The 19,601-nt window shown below is 45.0% G+C and overlaps 1 protein-coding gene across 1 annotated transcript in view; it reads right to left on the bottom strand.

The window, feature by feature from the left end:
- LOC120048834 (focal adhesion kinase 1-like) overlaps positions 1-19,601 on the bottom strand; it is a 144,984-nt gene that overhangs the window by 83,461 nt on the left and 41,922 nt on the right. Inside the window, exons 3-7 of the mRNA XM_038995104.1 lie at positions 17,474-17,682; positions 9,039-9,205; positions 5,171-5,258; positions 1,944-2,023; positions 1,747-1,809 (exon numbers count right to left, since the gene is read on the bottom strand). Of these exons, the coding sequence (XP_038851032.1) occupies positions 1,747-1,809; positions 1,944-2,023; positions 5,171-5,258; positions 9,039-9,205; positions 17,474-17,647 (572 nt within the window). The 5' untranslated portion in view covers positions 17,648-17,682. The remainder of the gene's footprint in view (positions 1-1,746; positions 1,810-1,943; positions 2,024-5,170; positions 5,259-9,038; positions 9,206-17,473; positions 17,683-19,601) is intronic.

Below are 19,601 nucleotides of genomic sequence, written 5' to 3'. Positions count from 1 at the left end.
ACAGGCTGAAATTGCAAGCAGTCTTTTCAAACAGCTCTTACACTAAAAGGGCATTATCATCATTTTCACAACTTCACAGTATTATTCCAACCTCAAAGTGTGGAAATATACACTGCTCAAAAAAATAAAGGGAACACTTAAACAACACAATGTAACTCCAAGTCAATCACACTTCTGTGAAATCAAACTGTCCACTTAGGAAGCAACACTGATTGACAATAAATTTCACATGCTGTTGTGCAAATGGAATAGACAAAAGGTGGAAATTATAGGCAATTAGTAAGACATCCCCAAAAAAGGAATGGTTCTGCAGGTGGTGACCACAGACCACTTCTCAGTTCCTATGCTTCCTGGCTGATGTTTTGGTCACTTTTGAATGCTGGCGGTGCTCTCACTCTAGTGGTAGCATGAGACGGAGTCTACAACCCACACAAGTGGCTCAGGTAGTGCAGTTCATCCAGGATGGCACATCAATGCGAACTGTGGCAAAAAGGTTTGCTGTGTCTGTCAGCGTAGTGTCCAGAGCATGGAGGCGCTACCAGGAGACAGGCCAGTACATCAGGAGACGTGGAGGAGGCCGTAGGAGAGCAACAACCCAGCAGCAGGACCGCTACCTCCGCCTTTGTGCAAGGAGGTGCACTGCCAGAGCCCTGCAAAATGACCTCCAGCAGGCCACAAATGTGCATGTGTCAGCATATGGTCTCACAAGGGGTCTGAGGATCTCATCTCGGTACCTAATGGCAGTCAGGCTACCTCTGGCGAGCACATGGAGGGCTGTGCGGCCCCACAAAGAAATGCCACCCCACACCATGACTGACCCACCGCCAAACCGGTTATGCTGGAGGATGTTGCAGGCAGCAGAACGTTCTCCACGGCGTCTCCAGACTCTGTCACGTCTGTCACATGTGCTCATGTGCTCAGTGTGAACCTGCTTTCATCTGTGAAGAGCACAGGGCGCCAGTGGCGAATTTGCCAATCTTGGTGTTCTCTGGCAAATGCCAAACGTCCTGCACGGTGTTGGGCTGTAAGCACAACCCCCACCTGTGGACGTCGGGCCCTCATACCACCCTCATGGAGTCTGTTTCTGACCGTTTGAGCAGACACATGCACATTTGTGGCCTGCTGGAGGTCATTTTGCAGGGCTCTGGCAGTGCACCTCCTTGCACAAAGGCGGAGGTAGCGGTCCTGCTGCTGGGTTGTTGCCCTCCTACGGCCTCCTCCACGTCTCCTGATGTACTGGCCTGTCTCCTGGTAGCGCCTCCATGCTCTGGACACTACGCTGACAGACACAGCAAACCTTTTTGCCACAGTTCGCATTGATGTGCCATCCTGGATGAACTGCACTACCTGAGCCACTTGTGTGGGTTGTAGACTCCGTCTCATGCTACCACTAGAGTGAGAGCACCGCCAGCATTCAAAAGTGACCAAAACATCAGCCAGGAAGCATAGGAACTGAGAAGTGGTCTGTGGTCACCACCTGCAGAACCATTCCTTTTTTGGGGGTGTCTTACTAATTGCCTATAATTTCCACCTTTTGTCTATTCCATTTGCACAACAGCATGTGAAATTTATTGTCAATCAGTGTTGCTTCCTAAGTGGACAGTTTGATTTCACAGAAGTGTGATTGACTTGGAGTTACATTGTGTTGTTTAAGTGTTCCCTTTATTTTTTTGAGCAGTGTATATAAAACACAAGTAAAATCTAGTTTTTGACTGCACTGGGCCTTTAAGTTAAATAATCACTTACTCTAATAATTCATAATTTGATTTCTTATCCAGGGCATTTCCTCGCATTTCCCTAAAAAATCTCCTGTAACAGAAAACAAAAGATAATAAACAAATTGTGAGTAGTCAAAATGTATATCTAATTATGGAATATTGGACAAGTACATGAATTCAATGTTTATAAGATTTCAAATATCAAGTATTTGAAATAGAACTCACCTGATTTCAAGGCAGCCCAATTTAAGTGCAATGTCTTGGTCGACTCGATCAGCTACCTCCAACATGTAGTCACTCTTGACCTGAGAAACATCATCACAGTCATTCTCCATGACAACATGTAGTCACTCTTGACCTGAGAAACATCATCACAGTCATTCTCCATGACAACATGTAGTCACTCTTGACCTGAGAAACATCATCACAGTCATTCTCCATGACAACATGTAGTCACTCTTGACCTGAGAAACATCATCACAGTCATTCTCCATGACAACATGTAGTCACTCTTGACCTGAGAAACATCATCACAGTTATTCTCCATGTAGTCACTCTTGACCTGAGAAATATCCTCACAGTCATTCTCCATGACAACATGTAGTCACTCTTGACCTGAGAAACATCATCACAGTCATTCTCCATGTAGTCACTCTTGACCTGAGAAACATCATCACAGTCATTCTCCATGACAACATGTAGTCACTCTTGACCTGAGAAACATCATCACAGTCATTCTCCATGACAACATGTAGTCACTCTTGACCTGAGAAACATCATCACAGTCATTCTCCATGTAGTCACTCTTGACCTGAGAAACATCATCACAGTCATTCTCCATGACAGAGAGAACTACTAAAGTAGTGACAGGTAGTGTAGTTAGCATTGTGAATCTACTGTAAGACAGGAATAGGTAGATGGAAAGAGGTCCTCAGTTACTTGTGGTTGTCATCAGATGCTCAGCTGGTAAAGCAATGCCAGGATATCGGGTTCGATTCCCTGGACCACCCACGCGTAAGTCGCTTTGGATAAAATCGTCTCCTAAATGACATATATTATATGACTATATTATTAATTAGTTAGTCTGACTGAGCTGCAGCTGATGGGTCCAACTCACATGGACTTTAATGAGCCACGAGACTTGAGGCTACCTCAGATCTCTAAGAGAGAAAACACCAAAGCTTGTATTTAACAGCAGCAGGTGGCCGTCCTATCACCTCTGACCAGAACATCAGCCATCAATGTCTATTCATTTCTAGGTGGTTCTATATGTTGAATCACTGCCGTTCCTAACACCCAGCAGGGGATGGCTGCCGTTCCTAACACCCAGCAGGGGATGGCTGCCGTTCCTAACACCCAGCAGGGGATGGCTGCCGTTCCTAACACCCAGCAGGGGATGGCTGCCGTTCCTAACACCCAGCAGGGGATGGCTGCCGTTCCTAACACCCAGCAGGGGATGGCTGCCGTTCCTAACACCCAGCAGGGGATGGCTGCCGTTCCTAACACCCAGCAGGGGATGGCTGCCGTTCCTAACACCCAGCAGGGGATGGCTGCCGTTCCTAACACCCAGCAGGGGATGGCTGCCGTTCCTAACACCCAGCAGGGGATGGCTGCCGTTCCTAACACCCAGCAGGGGATGGCTGCCGTTCCTAACACCCAGCAGGGGATGGCTGCCGTTCCTAACACCCAGCAGGGGATGGCTGCCATTCCTAACACCCAGCAGGGGATGGCTACCGTTTGTATCACCCAGCAGGGCATGGCTGCCATTCGATTCAACCAGCAGGGGATGGCTGCCATTCAATTCACCCAGCAGGGAATGGCTGCCGTTCGTAACACCCAGCAGAGGATGGCTGCCGTTCTTATCACCCAGCAGAGAATGGCTGCCATTCGTAACACCCAGCAGAGGATGGCTGCCGTTCGTATCACTCAGCAGAGGATGGCTGCCGTTCGTATCACCCAGCAGGGGGTGGCTGCCGTTCGTATCACCCAGCAGGGGATGGCTGCCGTTCGTATCACCCAGCAGGGGATGGCTGCCATTTGTATCACCCAGCAGGGGATGGCTGCCGTTCGTATCACCCAGCAGGTGATGCTACCAGACTGTAGCCACACACAGCTTTCAGCTGTTGGACTTTCTGGTGGGTTTCTTCTCTAAGAACCTCTGGCCAGCAGCCCAGACAGCTATATAACGCACTCTCAGTCACACTGTACCACCCCAGCAAGGCCGTTTCACTGTCACCAGAAGCTATTTAACAGAGTTTATATAGCCTGCAGCCAGTTGAAGTATAGCCAGCTGACGTTGTCACACATTGTCCTCTACCTGTTGTGAAAAAAATCATAATACACAATAGTGTATTTCTCTGATAAACAGAGACGGAAGAACACTGAATGGTTTCTGTCCACACCTGACAGTCCCAACTCAATCTGAATATGGTTTCTGTCCACACCTGACAGTCCCAACTCAATATGAATATGGTTTCTGTCCACACCTGACAGTCCCAACTCAATCTGAATATGGTTTCTGTCCACACCTGACAGTCCCAACTCAATATGAATATGGTTTCTGTCCACACCTGACAGTCCTAACTCAATCTGCATAGGGTTTCTGTCTACACCTGACAGTCCTAACTCAATCTGAATATGGTTTCTGTCCACACCTGACAGTCCCAACTCAATCTGAATATGGTTTCTGTCCACACCTGACTTTCCCAACACAATCTGAATAGGGTTTCTGTCCACACCTGACTTTCCCAACTCAATCTGAATAGGGTTTCTGTCCACACCTGACGGTCCCAACTCAATCTGAATATGGTTTCTGTCCACACCTGACAGTCCTAACTCAATCTGAATATGGTTTCTGTCCACACCTGACTTTCCCAACTCAATCTGAATAGGGTTTCTGTCCACACCTGACGGTCCCAACTCAATCTGAATATGGTTTCTGTCCACACCTGACAGTTTTAACTCAATCTGATTATGGTTTCTGTCCACACCTGACGGTCCCAACTCAATATGAATATGGTTTCTGTCCACACCTGCCAGTCCTAACACAATCTGAATATGGTTTCTGTCCACACCTGACAGTCCTAACTCAATCTGAATATGGTTTCTGTCCACACCTGACTTTCCCAACTCAATCTGAATAGGGTTTCTGTCCACACCTGACGGTCCCAACTCAATCTGAATATGGTTTCTGTCCACACCTGACAGTTTTAACTCAATCTGATTATGGTTTCTGTCCACACCTGACGGTCCCAACTCAATCTGAATATGGTTTCTGTCCACACCTGACGGTCCTAACTCAATCTGAATATGGTTTCTGTCCACACCTGACGGTCCCAACTCAATCTGAATATGGTTTCTGTCCACACCTGACTTTCCCAACACAATCTGAATATGGTTTCTGTCCACACCTGACAGTTTTAACTCAATCTGATTATGGTTTATTTCCTCACCTGATGGTAGAAGTAGTTCAGTGTAGGTTTATCTTCTGAAAAATGGTTCAAGAATCCTTTTGGCAAGTAGCGTATCCGTAGCTCATACCTGTGGAGAAAGAAATGCCATGTGGTTAGCTCGATGCTAACGAGGACGAAGGACAACTCAGAAACAAGGTTCCAAAGGAACACATTGATACAGAAGAGTTAGGACAGACCAAATGCTGTTTTGATATCTAACAACCTCTGTGTGTTATTATACAGCGCTGTGAATGTGTAAGCTGTAAGGTACAAGTCAGCACGTTGTAATTATTCTGTACTTTCCCAGAGGATTCTTTCATATGGAGCTGATCAAAGAGATCAGTGAGGGGCCTCCCGGGTGGCGCAGTGGTCTAGGGCACTGCATCGCAGCGCTAGCTGTGCCACCAGAGACTCTGGGTTCGCGCCCAGGCTCTGTCGCAGCCGGCCGCGACCGGGAGGTCCGTGGGGCGACGCACAATTGGCCTAGCGTCGTCCGGGTTAGGGAGGGTTTGGCCGGTAGGGTTATCCTTGTCTCATCGCTAACCAAGGTAGCCAGGTGCACGGTGTTTCCTCCGACACATTGGTGCGGCTGGCTTCCGGGTTGGAGGCGCGCTGTGTTAAGAAGCAGTGCGGCTTGGTTGGGTTGTGTTTCGGAGGACGCATGGCTTTCCGACCTTCGTCTCTCCCGAGCCCATACGGGAGTTGTAGCGATGAGACAAGATAGTAATTACTAACAATTGGATACCACGAAATTGGTGAGAAAAGGGGGATAAAAAAAAGAGGGAAAAAAAGAGATCAGTGAGACTGAGTCTGCGTCCCAAATGGCCCCCTATTACCTACATAGTGCACTGTTTGAAAATAACCTTATGGGCCCTGGTCAAAAGTAGTGCCCTATATAGGCAGAGACATCATCATCATGTTTGGCAGGGAGAGACCTCAATGATCATTCCTGGAATAACTATAACATCCAGCCACAGCCTTCTGATCAACCTACAAGGTGAAATAAACTACTGAACAGTTTGAAATAGCTGCTTGTTCAAACTCTGTTCTACGCCTGTTCCTTCTAATTACAAAGTCTTTGACTAGAGAAAACCTGTCCCGGCTCTGTCATATCAGATCAGATGGTCTTTGAATGTAGTTCTGGTGTTTTCTACTCAGCTGTGATCTACACCAGAGAGAGATAATAGAACAGCAGCCAGTGGAAGGTACATGACGCGGTACATTGTGATTCTATGTGTAAAAGGCAAGTCATTCATTTGATGTCTGTATGAATGGCTTGAGGACAGTGTCATGGGTATTGAATGAGTATTTTAGTGTGTCTGCTGGTCTGTCAACACTTCCATTGAACCAGTGTTCTAGAATGTGTCTTCCATGAACAAGCTATTGATACGACTGTGAGATCCAATGTTCAAGATACATTTCCCTTCGACAATAAGGTAAATTAGGATCATTTTCTCCTAATGTATCAATCGCTTGCTTTTATTGTATAACCTACGCACCATTCACCAGCTCAACAACGGAGACACAGAAAGACAAGCAGTAACACGCTCCATGGCATGAAAGCATTGAGACGAGGTCAACCCCCCCCCCTCCCCCACACAGATATCCATCCATTATCCAGTCTTCCTTTCAACGGCCTTGTACAGCCTCGTTTGGAATGCAAGGCTAATGAGACACATAGCATGTGGTCTGACACTGGATGCGTCTCAAATGGTCACCCTATTTCCTATATAGCCCCCACGGGCCCTGGTCAAAAGTAGTGCACTTTAAAGGGAACATGGAACCATTTGGGATGCAGGCATTGAAATGCTCTAAACAACAGAAATTTAACAAATGGACACTGCAATAGGTCTACTTCCTGTGTTAAACAACTACAGCATCTGAATGGTGTTTTATTGTTGCTATTACTGACGATACAGGGCTTATTCTATCGCCAGAAGGAATTAAGGCTGAATAAAGAGACTATTTCATAATGAATGAGCAGCACAGTCACTGAGTATCCCCTGAGCTAACTTCACCAGAGAACCACTAACAATAGCACACAGTCAATTCATTTCCTCTGTATTATTTAGCTCCATTACTTCTGCACTGATGCCTGACTGAGATGAGGTGGGGACAGACAGAATGAGCTCTGCTGTGGTGGTTGTGGTCTACAGTATAAAGCATGCATTATCTCACTGTGTTCAATGGTAGGTCCTACCGTCCTATGCAAATACAATGCTGCTTAGGAACAGAACAGGTTGTTCTGCGAGGTAGAAGGTATTGTATCATTGAGTATTCTTAGAACATTCACATAACAGTTACGTTCCATCTTGATTTGTGAGCATCACAGTTGGGATTCATATATAATTCTGAGAAGGACAGGTGGCCAGGGTTTAAACTGAGTCATGAAATGCCTGCTGTCATGTTTTTATTCTTGGGGAACATCGAACTAGGCCTGCTACATTATTCAAATGTTTTCTTCCAGCTGGACACATTTCAGAATTGAAGACACAGACACAGGCACACACAGACACACACAGGCACACACAGACACACACAGACACACACAGACACACACAGACACACACACACACACAGTTATAATGTGAGAAGCAACCTGCCCAGAGAACAGTAGTTTATAGGAAGGCTGGATAAAGTTCTAAAACACGTCCTTTACCTCCCAAACATGTCAACACCCTGCCCTGTCTGGCCATGAAGGAAGCAGAGGTGAGGGGGAGTACAGTCTGAAATATCACCCAAATAAAAGCTGTCTAGACATTGCTCTGCTATCTCTGATATGGCATTTCTCTCTCCATATCTCCACTCAGTCAGGAGTAGAAGGGAATCTATCAGCATTAGGCTCCAACATCAAAAACTGAGATCACATCAACAGATAGTTCAGTCCTCTCTAATTACTATCCTCCTCAACACTTTCTCAGTTGACTTTGTCAGCGAATCTCTTATTGTAGTCCAATTTCCCTTCCAATAACAGTGATGAGACAGGAGGAAACATGTATCTTAGCCTATAAAGGCCTAATTACATTGGAACGCCATATGGAGGGTTTTCAGCCTGCTTCTGCGGAAGCATGATTTATGCAGGCAGATTGGAAGGAAATTCAAGGCCACTCGGCCTAACTAACAGGATGGCAACAATTGATTTTCGGTTCTGTTGCAACTCTGCCCAATTCCCCATCCGTGGGTTTACATTTGAAAAAACAAGGCACATAAATCCTGATTTCATCCCCTTACTACATTGATCAAATAACCAAGCGCCTTGCAACGACATTGACTGCACACATCTCCCTAGTAACAAGGTCACTTCGTTCCATGACATATTTTAGCCCCTTGGCTTTGCCACTGGTCTGAATCCATTAAAACAACCAAATTCGTTCCCATATTTTCTCTTCCAAAAAACAGGCCTAGGAAATCTGCCATTTTAGCTAGTGAGCACTAGTTAGACAGTTTAAGCACGATCAAGCGTTTCAAGTGGCAAGGCTGTAGCCCGGATGTCTTACTCATATAATTGAGTTATAAATTAAGTTATGCAAAGCTCATAAGGTGCTGTACATGCGCTTATAATGCATTATGACGATGGTATTCATAGGAAGTGTTTGAATATTTATATTAAAGCAGAATTACATGGAGCCAATATGCATAAAGGGGGCAGCGTCAAGGCTTTTAAGGTGACATACAGAGCAGTGTAAATATGGCTTTATACAGTATTTCAACGTGTCTATGTAGCCTGCTCCCAGATCAGTTTGTGCTGTCTTGCCAACGCAACAATGACAATAGGAGTTGGTCAAACAGCACACACGGACAGAACTGGGACCAGGGATCAGCAGTGTAAATATAGCTTCATACAGTATGTCTCTGTCCTAGTTCTTACCTCCACTCGTCCTGAGGGTGGAGCAGCTCGTACCTCTCCCTGACGCGGGACACCCCCATGTCGGGGTGCAGCCAGTGGATGTTTCCTGAGCGCAGGTGGCTGAGACGCAGGCCCAGACAGGAAACACACTTCACCTTGTGGATATCTGCTATCTTCTGGATGATACCCTGTCAGGGGACACACGTGTAGACACACACTTAGGCTATAGAGTCACTCTGAGATGAATTTCAGTCAATGTTAATGGACAGACGTGTAGACAGTATACACACAGAGGTTAGAGGAGGAATCACTCAGAGATGAGATTCAATCAACAACATGGACAGACGTGTAGACAGTATACACACAGAGGTTAGAGGAGGAATCACTCAGAGATGAGATTCAATCAACAACATGGACAGACGTGTAGACAGTATACACACAGAGGTTAGAGGAGGAATCACTCAGAGATGAGATTCAATCAACAACATGGACAGACGTGTAGACAGTATACACACAGAGGTTAGAGGAGGAATCACTCAGAGATGAGATTCAATCAACAACACGTCAGTCATAATCCTAAAAAAATCAGTATGGCTGTGTTCCAAATGGCAACCTATTCCCTTTGCGGAAAATAGTTTGATTGACAGTAATTGACAGTAATGAATTGTCATACAGATTGTAGTTTGTGATTCAGAGGGCAGGAGATATAGATAAATGAATAGCAGTCATAGTGACATATTGGTAATGTGACAGACAGCAGTGGGGGGGGGGGGGGGGGGGGGGGGGGCTTCCTTGGCCCATCCATCCCTGTAGTCCAGGGGTGACATGAGGACTCCAGGAGAACCATCTATTCACCCATCCATCCCTGTAGTCCAGGGGTGACATGAGGACTCCAGGAGAACCATCTATTCACCCATCTATCCCTGTAGTCCAGGGGTGACATGAGGACTCCAGGGGAACCATCTATTCACCCATCCATCCCTGTAGTCCAGGGGTGACATGAGGACTCCAGGAGAACCATCTATTCACCCATCCATCCCTGTAGTCCAGGGTTGACATGAGGACTCCAGGAGAACCATCTATTCACCCATCTATCCCTGTAGTCCAGGGGTGACATGAGGACTCCAGGGGAACCATCTATTCACCCATCCATCCCTGTAGTCCAGGGTTGACATGAGGACTCCAGGAGAACCATCTATTCACCCATCTATCCCTGTAGTCCAGAGGTGACTTGAGGACTCCAGGAGAACCATCTATTCACCCACCCATCCCTTTAGTCCAGGGGTGACTTGAGGACTCCAGGGGAACCATCTATCTATGACAGTAGATAGAATAGAAAGAACAGCTTGGCAGAGTTACACTGAATGATATATCATCCTCTCTCTCTCTTCCAGGAAGAGATTGTCATTGTGTGCAGAAACAAGGGAAGGGGCGCGGGGCGGGTTAAATAATCCATCATTGAAATGCACTGTGGGGTTTATGACACAATCTGAGAAGTGACACCCCCGCTTGGTTAAAATGATTAACGAGAAGACCTCCCCATCTCTTTCAGGGATGACATGTTCCATCACATCCCTCAACATCGTCTGACATCACAACTTCAGGTATTGAAGTTAGAGGCCATTGAACCATAAATTAGAAGCAGTCTACTTTGAAATGAAGCGCTTTGCCATTACAGAGCCAGACACCTAACAGAAGAGATGTGGTGGCAAAGCCTTTTGGAATCTTTTCCAAGAAACGCCCGTTTAATCACCTATTTGGCTAGCTATTCTTTTCACCTCCTAAACTCTTTTAGTCTTGTTTCATCTGAATAGAAGTCATTATTAAACCTAACCGGGATGGAAGACACTAAATGTAGAAATGTCAACAGGGAACCTCATAAATACCCGGGTTGTGTCCAGTAGGGAGAAAACGTTTTGAAACACTTTCAAATTGTGAGGTAGTCCGAGGTACTAAGTGAATTTGTCTAACATGAAAAACTTGTTTTCGTTTTCCGTTATAAAACATTGTAGCTACAGTGTGCCCTATTGAACGGCAGGTAACCTAGCGGTTAAGAGCATTGGGCCAGTAACCAAAAGGTTGCTGGTTTGAATCCCTGAGCCGACTGGTTGAAACATCTGTCGATGTGCCCTTGAGCAAGGCACTTAACCCTAATTGCACCTGGAAGTCGCTCTGGATAAGAGAGTCTGCTAAATGACTAAAATGTAAATGTTAAATGAACATCGCCCAGGTGATAGGGGGAGTTCTACAGTGAGACGCTCAAGTCCCAAATGACTGTCTATACAGTGAGGGAAAAAAGTTGGCATCAACTCAACTAGCCGTGTTTGGAGGAGGAGGAATGCTGCCTATGACCCCAAGAACACCATCCCCACCGTCAAACATGGAGGTGGAAACATTATGCTTTGGGGGTGTTTTTCTGCTAAGGGGACAGAACAACTTCACCGCATCAAAGGGACGATGGACGGGGCCATGTACCGTCAAATCTTGGGTGAGAACCTCCTTCCCTCAGCCAGGGCATTGAAAATGGGTCGTGGATGGGTATTCCAGCATGACAATGACCCAAAACACACGGCCAAGGCAACAAAGGAGTGGCTCAAGAAGAAGCACATTAAGGTCCTGGAGTGGCCTAGCCAGTCTCCAGACCTTAATCCCATAGAAAATCTGTGGAGGGAGCTGAAGGTTCGAGTTGCCAAACGTCAGCCTCGAAACCTTAATGACTTGGAGAAGATCTGCAAACAGGAGTGGGACAAAATCCCTCCTGAGATGTGTGCAAACCTGGTGGCCAACTACAAGAAACGTCTGACCTCTGTGATTGCCAACAAGGGTTTTGCCACCAAGTACTAAGTCATGTTTTGCAGAGGGGTCAAATACTTATTTCCCTCATTAAAATGCAAATCAATTAATAACATTTTTGACATGCGTTTTTCTGGATTCTTTTGTTGTTATTCTGTCTCTCACTGTTCAAATAAACCTACCATTAAAACTATAGACTGATCATTTCTTTGTCAGTGGGCAAACGTACAAAATCAGCAGGGGATCAAATACTTTTTTCCCTCACTGTATATGACACATTTCCATACAGTGTTTTACCCAAAAGGCCCAAAATGTTCTGTTTCCATCTGAAGGCGTTAGCATACCTCAGTTCAGCTGGTGGCTAGCCTGAAGTCGTCTAGGCGAACTGAATGAGTGTGCTCGCATACTCCCTTAAAAAACCTTTGCTTGAAAAACAAGAAAAAAGCCACAATAGTACTGTTTGTCCATTTAGAGAAGCCGTAGCCAGAATACACTTCATGGCATCATAATATATGCACTAACTCTTCCTAATTGTTTTGGCTGGGAACCATTTGGAAGCCTTAAGCAGGCCGGCACCCGTGTCCCACTGGGCCATGGCTCCGGCGGACTTGCTCTCACCTGGGGCCAAAGCCAGGCCACTGGTACTTTTCAGCTGGCATTTACATAACAATGACAAACTGTGGACTTTAACTCCTTCTCACAAAGCACCTTCTCACAAGTCCTCAACGTCAGCCCTAGCTATGGAAACACAATTTCCCTAGTATACCATTAGGGTGTATAGACTAGTGTAACACTGATGTTAGAGTTGAAAAGCAGCAATAGTGCACTACTTTTGACCAGCGACTATAGGGCTGTATAGGGAACAGGGAGCCATTTGGGACAGTCAGAGTGTTGATAGGTAACTGACTGTCTGTCTAGTAGGTAGAGTTGATAGGTAACTGACTGTCTGTCTAGTAGGTAGAGTTGATAGGTAACTGTCTGTCTAGTAGGTAGAGTTGATAGGTAACTATCTGTCTAGTAGGTAGAGTTGATAGGTAACTGTCTGTCTAGTTGGTAGAGTTGATAGGTAACTGTCTGTCTAGTTGGTAGAGTTGATAGGTAACTGTCTGTCTAGTTGGTAGAGTTGATAGGTAACTGTCTGTCTAGTAGGTAGAGTTGATAGGTAACTGTCTGTCTAGTTGGTAGAGTTGATAGGTAACTGTCTGTCTAGTTGGTAGAGTTGATAGGTAACTGTCTGTCTAGTTGGTAGAGTTGATAGGTAACTGTCTGTCTAGTTGGTAGAGTTGATAGGTAACTGTCTGTCTAGTTGGTAGAGTTGATAGGTAACTGTCTGTCTAGTAGGTAGAGTTGATAGGTAACTGACTGTCTGTCTAGTAGGTAGAGTTGATAGGTAACTGTCTGTCTGTCTAGTAGGTAGAGTAGATAGGTAACTGTCTGTCTGTCTAGTAGGTAGAGTAGATAGGTAACTGACTGTCTGTCTAGTAGGTAGAGTAGATAGGTAACTGTCTGTCTAGTAGGTAGAGTAGATAGGTAACTGTCTGTCTAGTAGGTAGAGTTGATAGGTAACTGTCTGTCTAGTTGGTAGAGTTGACAGGTAACTGTCTGTCTAGTAGGTAGAGTTGATAGGTAACTGTCTGTCTAGTTGGTAGAGTTGATAGGTAACTGTCTGTCTAGTTGGTAGAGTTGACAGGTAACTGTCTGTCTAGTAGGTAGAGTTGATAGGTAACTGTCTGTCTAGTTGGTAGAGTTGATAGGTAACTGTCTGTCTAGGAGGTAAAGTTGATAGGTAACTGTCTGTCTAGTTGGTAGAGTTGATAGGTAACTGTCTGTCTAGTAGGTAGAGTTGATAGGTAACTGTCTGTCTAGTAGGTAGAGTTGATAGGTAACTGTCTGTCTAGTTGGTAGAGTTGATAGGTAACTGTCTGTCTAGTAGGTAAAGTTGATGGGTAACTGTCTGTCTAGTTGGTAGAGTAGATAGGTAACTGTCTGTCTAGTAGGTAGAGTTGATAGGTAACTGTCTGTCTAGTAGGTAGAGTAGATAGGTAACTGTCTGTCTAGTTGGTAGAGTTGATAGGTAACTGTCTGTCTAGTAGGTAGAGTTGATAGGTAACTGTCTGTCTAGTAGGTAGAGTTGATAGGTAACTGTCTGTCTAGTTGGTAGAGTTGATAGGTAACTGTCTGTCTAGTTGGTAGAGTTGATAGGTAACTGTCTGTCTAGTAGGTAGAGTTGATAGGTAACTGTCTGTCTAGTTGGTAGAGTAGATAGGTAACTGTCTGTCTAGTTGGTAGAGTAGATAGGTAACTGTCTGTCTAGTTGGTAGAGTAGATAGGTAACTGTCTGTCTAGTTGGTAGAGTAGATAGGTAACTGTCTGTCTAGTAGGTAGAGTTGATAGGTAACTGTCTGTCTAGTAGGTAGAGTTGATAGGTAACTGTCTGTCTGTCTAGTAGGTAGAGTTGATAAGTAACTGTCTGTCTGTCTAGTAGGTAGAGTTGATAGGTAACTGTCTGTCTGTCTAGTAGGTAGAGTTGATAGGTAACTGTCTGTCTGTCTAGTAGGTAGAGTTGATAGGTAACTGTCTGTCTAGTTGGTAGAGTTGATAGGTAACTGTCTGTCTAGTAGGTAGAGTAGATGGGTAACTGTCTGTCTAGTAGGTAGAGTTGATAGGTAACTGTCTGTCTAGTTGGTAGAGTAGATAGGTAACTGTCTGTCTAGTTGGTAGAGTTGATAGGTAACTGTCTGTCTAGTAGGTAGAGTTGATAGGTAACTGTCTGTCTAGTAGGTAGAGTTGATAGGTAACTGTCTGTCTAGTAGGTAGAGTTGATAGGTAACTGTCTGTCTAGTTGGTAGAGTTGATAGGTAACTGTCTGTCTAGTAGGTAGAGTTGATAGGTAACTGTCTGTCTAGTAGGTAGAGTTGATAAGTAACTGTCTGTCTAGTTGGTAGAGTAGATAGGTAACTGTCTGTCTAGTAGGTAGAGTTGATAGGTAACTGTCTGTCTAGTTGGTAGAGTTGATAGGTAACTGTCTGTCTAGCTGGTAGAGTTGATAGGTAACTGTCTGTCTAGTTGGTAGAGAAGATGGGTAACTGTCAGCCTAGTAGGTAGAGTTGATAGGTAACTGTCTGTCTGTCTAGTAGGTAGAGTTGATAGGTAACTGTCTGTCTAGTTGGTAGAGTTGATAGGTAACTGTCTGTCTAGTAGGTAGAGTAGATGGGTAACTGTCTGTCTAGTAGGTAGAGTTGATAGGTAACTGTCTGTCTAGTTGGTAGAGTAGATAGGTAACTGTCTGTCTAGTTGGTAGAGTTGATAGGTAACTGTCTGTCTAGTAGGTAGAGTTGATAGGTAACTGTCTGTCTAGTAGGTAGAGTTGATAGGTAACTGTCTGTCTAGTAGGTAGAGTTGATAGGTAACTGTCTGTCTAGTAGGTAGAGTTGATAGGTAACTGTCTGTCTAGTTGGTAGAGTTGATAGGTAACTGTCTGTCTAGTAGGTAGAGTTGATAGGTAACTGTCTGTCTAGTAGGTAGAGTTGATAAGTAACTGTCTGTCTAGTTGGTAGAGTAGATAGGTAACTGTCTGTCTAGTAGGTAGAGTTGATAGGTAACTGTCTGTCTAGTTGGTAGAGTTGATAGGTAACTGTCTGTCTAGCTGGTAGAGTTGATAGGTAACTGTCTGTCTAGTTGGTAGAGAAGATGGGTAACTGTCAGCCTAGTAGGTAGAGTTGATAGGTAACTGTCTGTCTAGTTGGTAGAGTTGATAGGTAACTGTCTGTCTAGTTGGTAGAGTTGATAGGTAACTGTCTGTCTAGTAGGTAGAGTTGATAGGTAACTGTCTGTCTGTCTAGTAGGTAGAGTAGATAGGTAACTGTCTGTCTAGTTGGTAGAGTTGATAGGTAACTGTCTGTCTAGTAGGTAGAGTTGATAGGTAACTGTCTGTCTAGTAGGTAGAGTTGATAAGTAACTGTCTGTCTAGTAGGTAGAGTTGATAGGTAACTGTCTGTCTAGTAGGTAGAGTTGATAGGTAACTGTCTGTCTAGTAGGTAGAGTTGATAGGTAACTGTCTGTCTAGTAGGTAGAGTTGATAGGTAACTGTCTGTCTAGTTGGTAGAGTTGATAGGTAACTGTCTGTCTAGGTGGTAGAGTTGATAGGTAACTGTCTGTCTAGTTGGTAGAGTTGATAGGTAACTGTCTGTCTAGTAGGTAGAGTAGATAGGTAACTGTCTGTCTAGTTGGTAGTGTTGATAGGTAACTGTCTGTCTAGTTGGTAGAGTTGATAGGTAACTGTCTGTCTAGTAGGTAGAGTTGATAGGTAACTGTCTGTCTAGTAGGTAGAGTTGATAGGTAACTGTCTGTCTAGTAGGTAGAGTTGATAGGTAACTGTCTGTCTAGTTGGTAGAGTTGATAGGTAACTGTCTGTCTAGTAGGTAGAGTTGATAGGTAACTGTCTGTCTAGTTGGTAGAGTTGATAGGTAACTGTCTGTCTAGTTGGTAGAGTAGATAGGTAACTGTCTGTCTAGTAGGTAGAGTTGATAGGTAACTGTCTGTCTAGTTGGTAGAGTTGATATGTAACTGTCTGTCTAGTTGGTAGAGTTGATAGGTAACTGTCTAGTTGGTAGAGTAGATAGGTAACTGTCTGTCTAGTAGGTAGAGTTGATAGGTAACTGTCTGTCTAGTAGGTAAAGTTGACAGGTAACTGTCTGTCTAGTAGGTAGAGTTGATAGGTAACTGTCTGTCTAGTTGGTAGAGTAGAGTAGATAGGTAACTGTCTGTCTAGTTGGTAGAGTTGATAAGTAACTGTCTGTCTAGTTGGTAGAGTAGATAGGTAACTGTCTGTCTAGTAGGTAGAGTTGATAGGTAACTGTCTGTCTAGTTGGTAGAGAAGATGGGTAACTGTCAGCCTAGTAGGTAGAGTTGATAGGTAACTGTCTGTCTAGTAGGTAGAGTTGATAGGTAACTGTCTGTCTAGTAGGTAGAGTTGATAGGTAACTGTCTGTCTAGTTGGTAGAGTAGATAGGTAACTGTCTGTCTAGTAGGTAGAGTTGATAGGTAACTGTCTGTCTAGTAGGTAAAGTTGACAGGTAACTGTCTGTCTAGTAGGTAGAGTTGATAGGTAACTGTCTGTCTAGTTGGTAGAGTAGAGTAGATAGGTAACTGTCTGTCTAGTTGGTAGAGTTGATAAGTAACTGTCTGTCTAGTTGGTAGAGTAGATAGGTAACTGTCTGTCTAGTAGGTAGAGTTGATAGGTAACTGTCTGTCTAGTTGGTAGAGAAGATGGGTAACTGTCTGCCTAGTTGGTAGAGTTGATAGGTAACTGTCTGTCTAGTAGGTAGAGTTGATAGGTAACTGTCTGTCTAGTAGGTAGAGTTGATAAGTAACTGTCTGTCTAGTAGGTAGAGTTGATAGGTAACTGTCTGTCTAGTAGGTAGAGTTGATAGGTAACTGTCTGTCTAGTTGGTAGAGTTGATAGGTAACTGTCTAGTTGGTAGAGAAGATGGGTAACTGTCTGCCTAGTTGGTAGAGTTGATAGGTAACTGTCTGTCTGTACGGACAGTATGTGTCCCTACTGTACGGATGATAGGGAGAGACTATACAGACAGTAACTTAAAGAAGCATAGTTGCTATAACTGTGGTAAACTGTATTTAACCCAATCAGCTGCTCATCTCACCCTGATGTCAGTGGCATCTCCGTGGCGGATGTGGCTGGCCCAGGTGGATGGTTCACTGTTGCTCTCCAAATAGTGGTGGATCTTGAGCACGCGGTCCATGGTCCCCGGCTTCGACACCCCACCGCCCAACCCAGCATGGTGGTTCAGGTTGGGGTCCAGGTACGCTGACGCCATGCTTCCTTTGGTGGGGGCTAGCTGTCTGTCATATTCTGAAGGTAGAGATACAGAGGGGAGAGAAAGAGAGAGAAAGGGATGCAAAGAGAGATAGGGGAGGTAGAGAGAGAGAGAGATAGGGGAGGGAGGGAGGTAGAGAGAGAGAGATAGGGGAGGTAGAGAGAGAGAGAGAGATAGGGGAGGTAGAGAGAGAGAGAGAGATAGGGGAGGTAAGAGAGAGAGAGAGAGAGAGATAGGGGAGGTAAGAGAGAGAGAGAGAGAGAGAGAGAGAGAGAGAGAGAGATAGGGGAGGTAAGAGAGAGAGAGAGAGAGAGAGAGAGAGAGAGAGAGAGAGAGAGAGAGAGAGAGAGAGAGAGAGAGAGAGAGAGAGAAGGCTTCTGGTGAATTCACACTAGACAACTGTGTTACTTACTCACCATTATAACTTCATCTGTAATCAGTAACAAAAGTGGACTGGAGAGAATAGAACAGACAACCGGACGGCTGGACAGACTGACAGATAACAGTGAGGTCTGCAGGCTGAAGTGTACTGAGCTGGGCTTGCTACAGTAGACAGATGGGTGGCTTTGGACAGTGAGCAGGGAGCAGCGCTGTCAGAAGCACTGCCAGCATTACAACAACCCTCCTCATCAACCACAAACTGGGGCCATTATACATAAGCTGTTTGGATTGTGGTGGAAACGGTCAGGGGTGAAATTTGGGGTGAGTGTGTCTCTGTGTGTGTGTGTGTGTGTGTGTGTGTGTGTGTGTGTGTGTGTGTCTGGGGGGTGTGTGTGTGTGTATGGTAATAGGTACAGCCAAGACGGAACCGCTTGCTTGTTAAAACATGGCTTTTCTAGTGTTTTGGAAAGACTGACCCAGAGCTACTCAGTGACATTCCTCAGCCTTCCTGACTGTATCTGCTGTTGGCAACATCACTAGAATAGAGCACCACAGGAAAACCTGCCCTTACACAACACCAAAAACACACACATTCTCAGATGTCTACCTCCTCAATGTTACTTTCTGGTAACCCAGGCAGAACACATGTATGAAGACGGAGGTAAATATCCTAACTCTTGACAATCAGTCAGACAACATTGAAGCAATGGAGATTAGTATAGACACAACTGGTCCATTTGAGCACACGACTGGATAACTTCCTTTCAGAGTTGTACTTTAATAAACTCCTGTCAAACTCAATTCAAACACTACTATTCTGATCTAACACCAGCACAGCAACAACAGTCCAATCAGTCACTCCTCCTACCTTTACTGATGAAGGGCCAGCAGGTACACTCCACTGTAGAGTTCCGTAGTGACAACATTAGTGCTATAGCAACAGTAAAGTATGTCCACTAGGTTACACAGTAGAGTATGTCCACTAGGTTACACAGTAGAGTATGTCCACTAGGTTACGCAGTAAGTAGAGTATGTCCACTAGGTTACACAGTAAAGTATGTCCACTAGGTTACACAGTAGAGTATGTCCACTAGGTTACACAGTAGAGTATGTCCACTAGGTTACGCAGTAAGTAGAGTATGTCCACTAGGTTACACAGTAAAGTATGTCCACTAGGTTACACAGTAGAGTATGTCCACTAGGTTACGCAGACCAGTATGTCCACTAGGTTACACAGTAGAGAATCGACAGATCCATGGGATTTCTTCTTGGTTTCTTCCAGGTACAAACACACTTCTTCTTACCCACACATTCCGCTCCCTCTCTCTCTCCCATACACACACATACAAAGTGAACAACACATTCACGTCTTTCCTGTCCAGTCACGTCACATCCTGGTTATCACAATGCGTCCTGTCCGCTCAGGAGCCACAGTGAGTCATCACTCCTGTCTCCTCACACAGCACAGAGCTCTTCCTGGCTGAGAAGAGGAGAAGCCTGTGCTGTGATCAACATGTCACTGCTGTTTCATGGTAGAGCTCTTCCTGGACTGAACTGAGGGGGGCGAGGCCAG

This window comes from Salvelinus namaycush, chromosome 5, assembly GCF_016432855.1.
Source record: "Salvelinus namaycush isolate Seneca chromosome 5, SaNama_1.0, whole genome shotgun sequence".
Taxonomy (NCBI): Eukaryota; Metazoa; Chordata; class Actinopteri; order Salmoniformes; family Salmonidae; genus Salvelinus; species Salvelinus namaycush.
The sequence above is the reverse complement of the archived record's forward strand: the minus strand, read 5'-3'. Positions and strand labels throughout refer to the sequence as shown.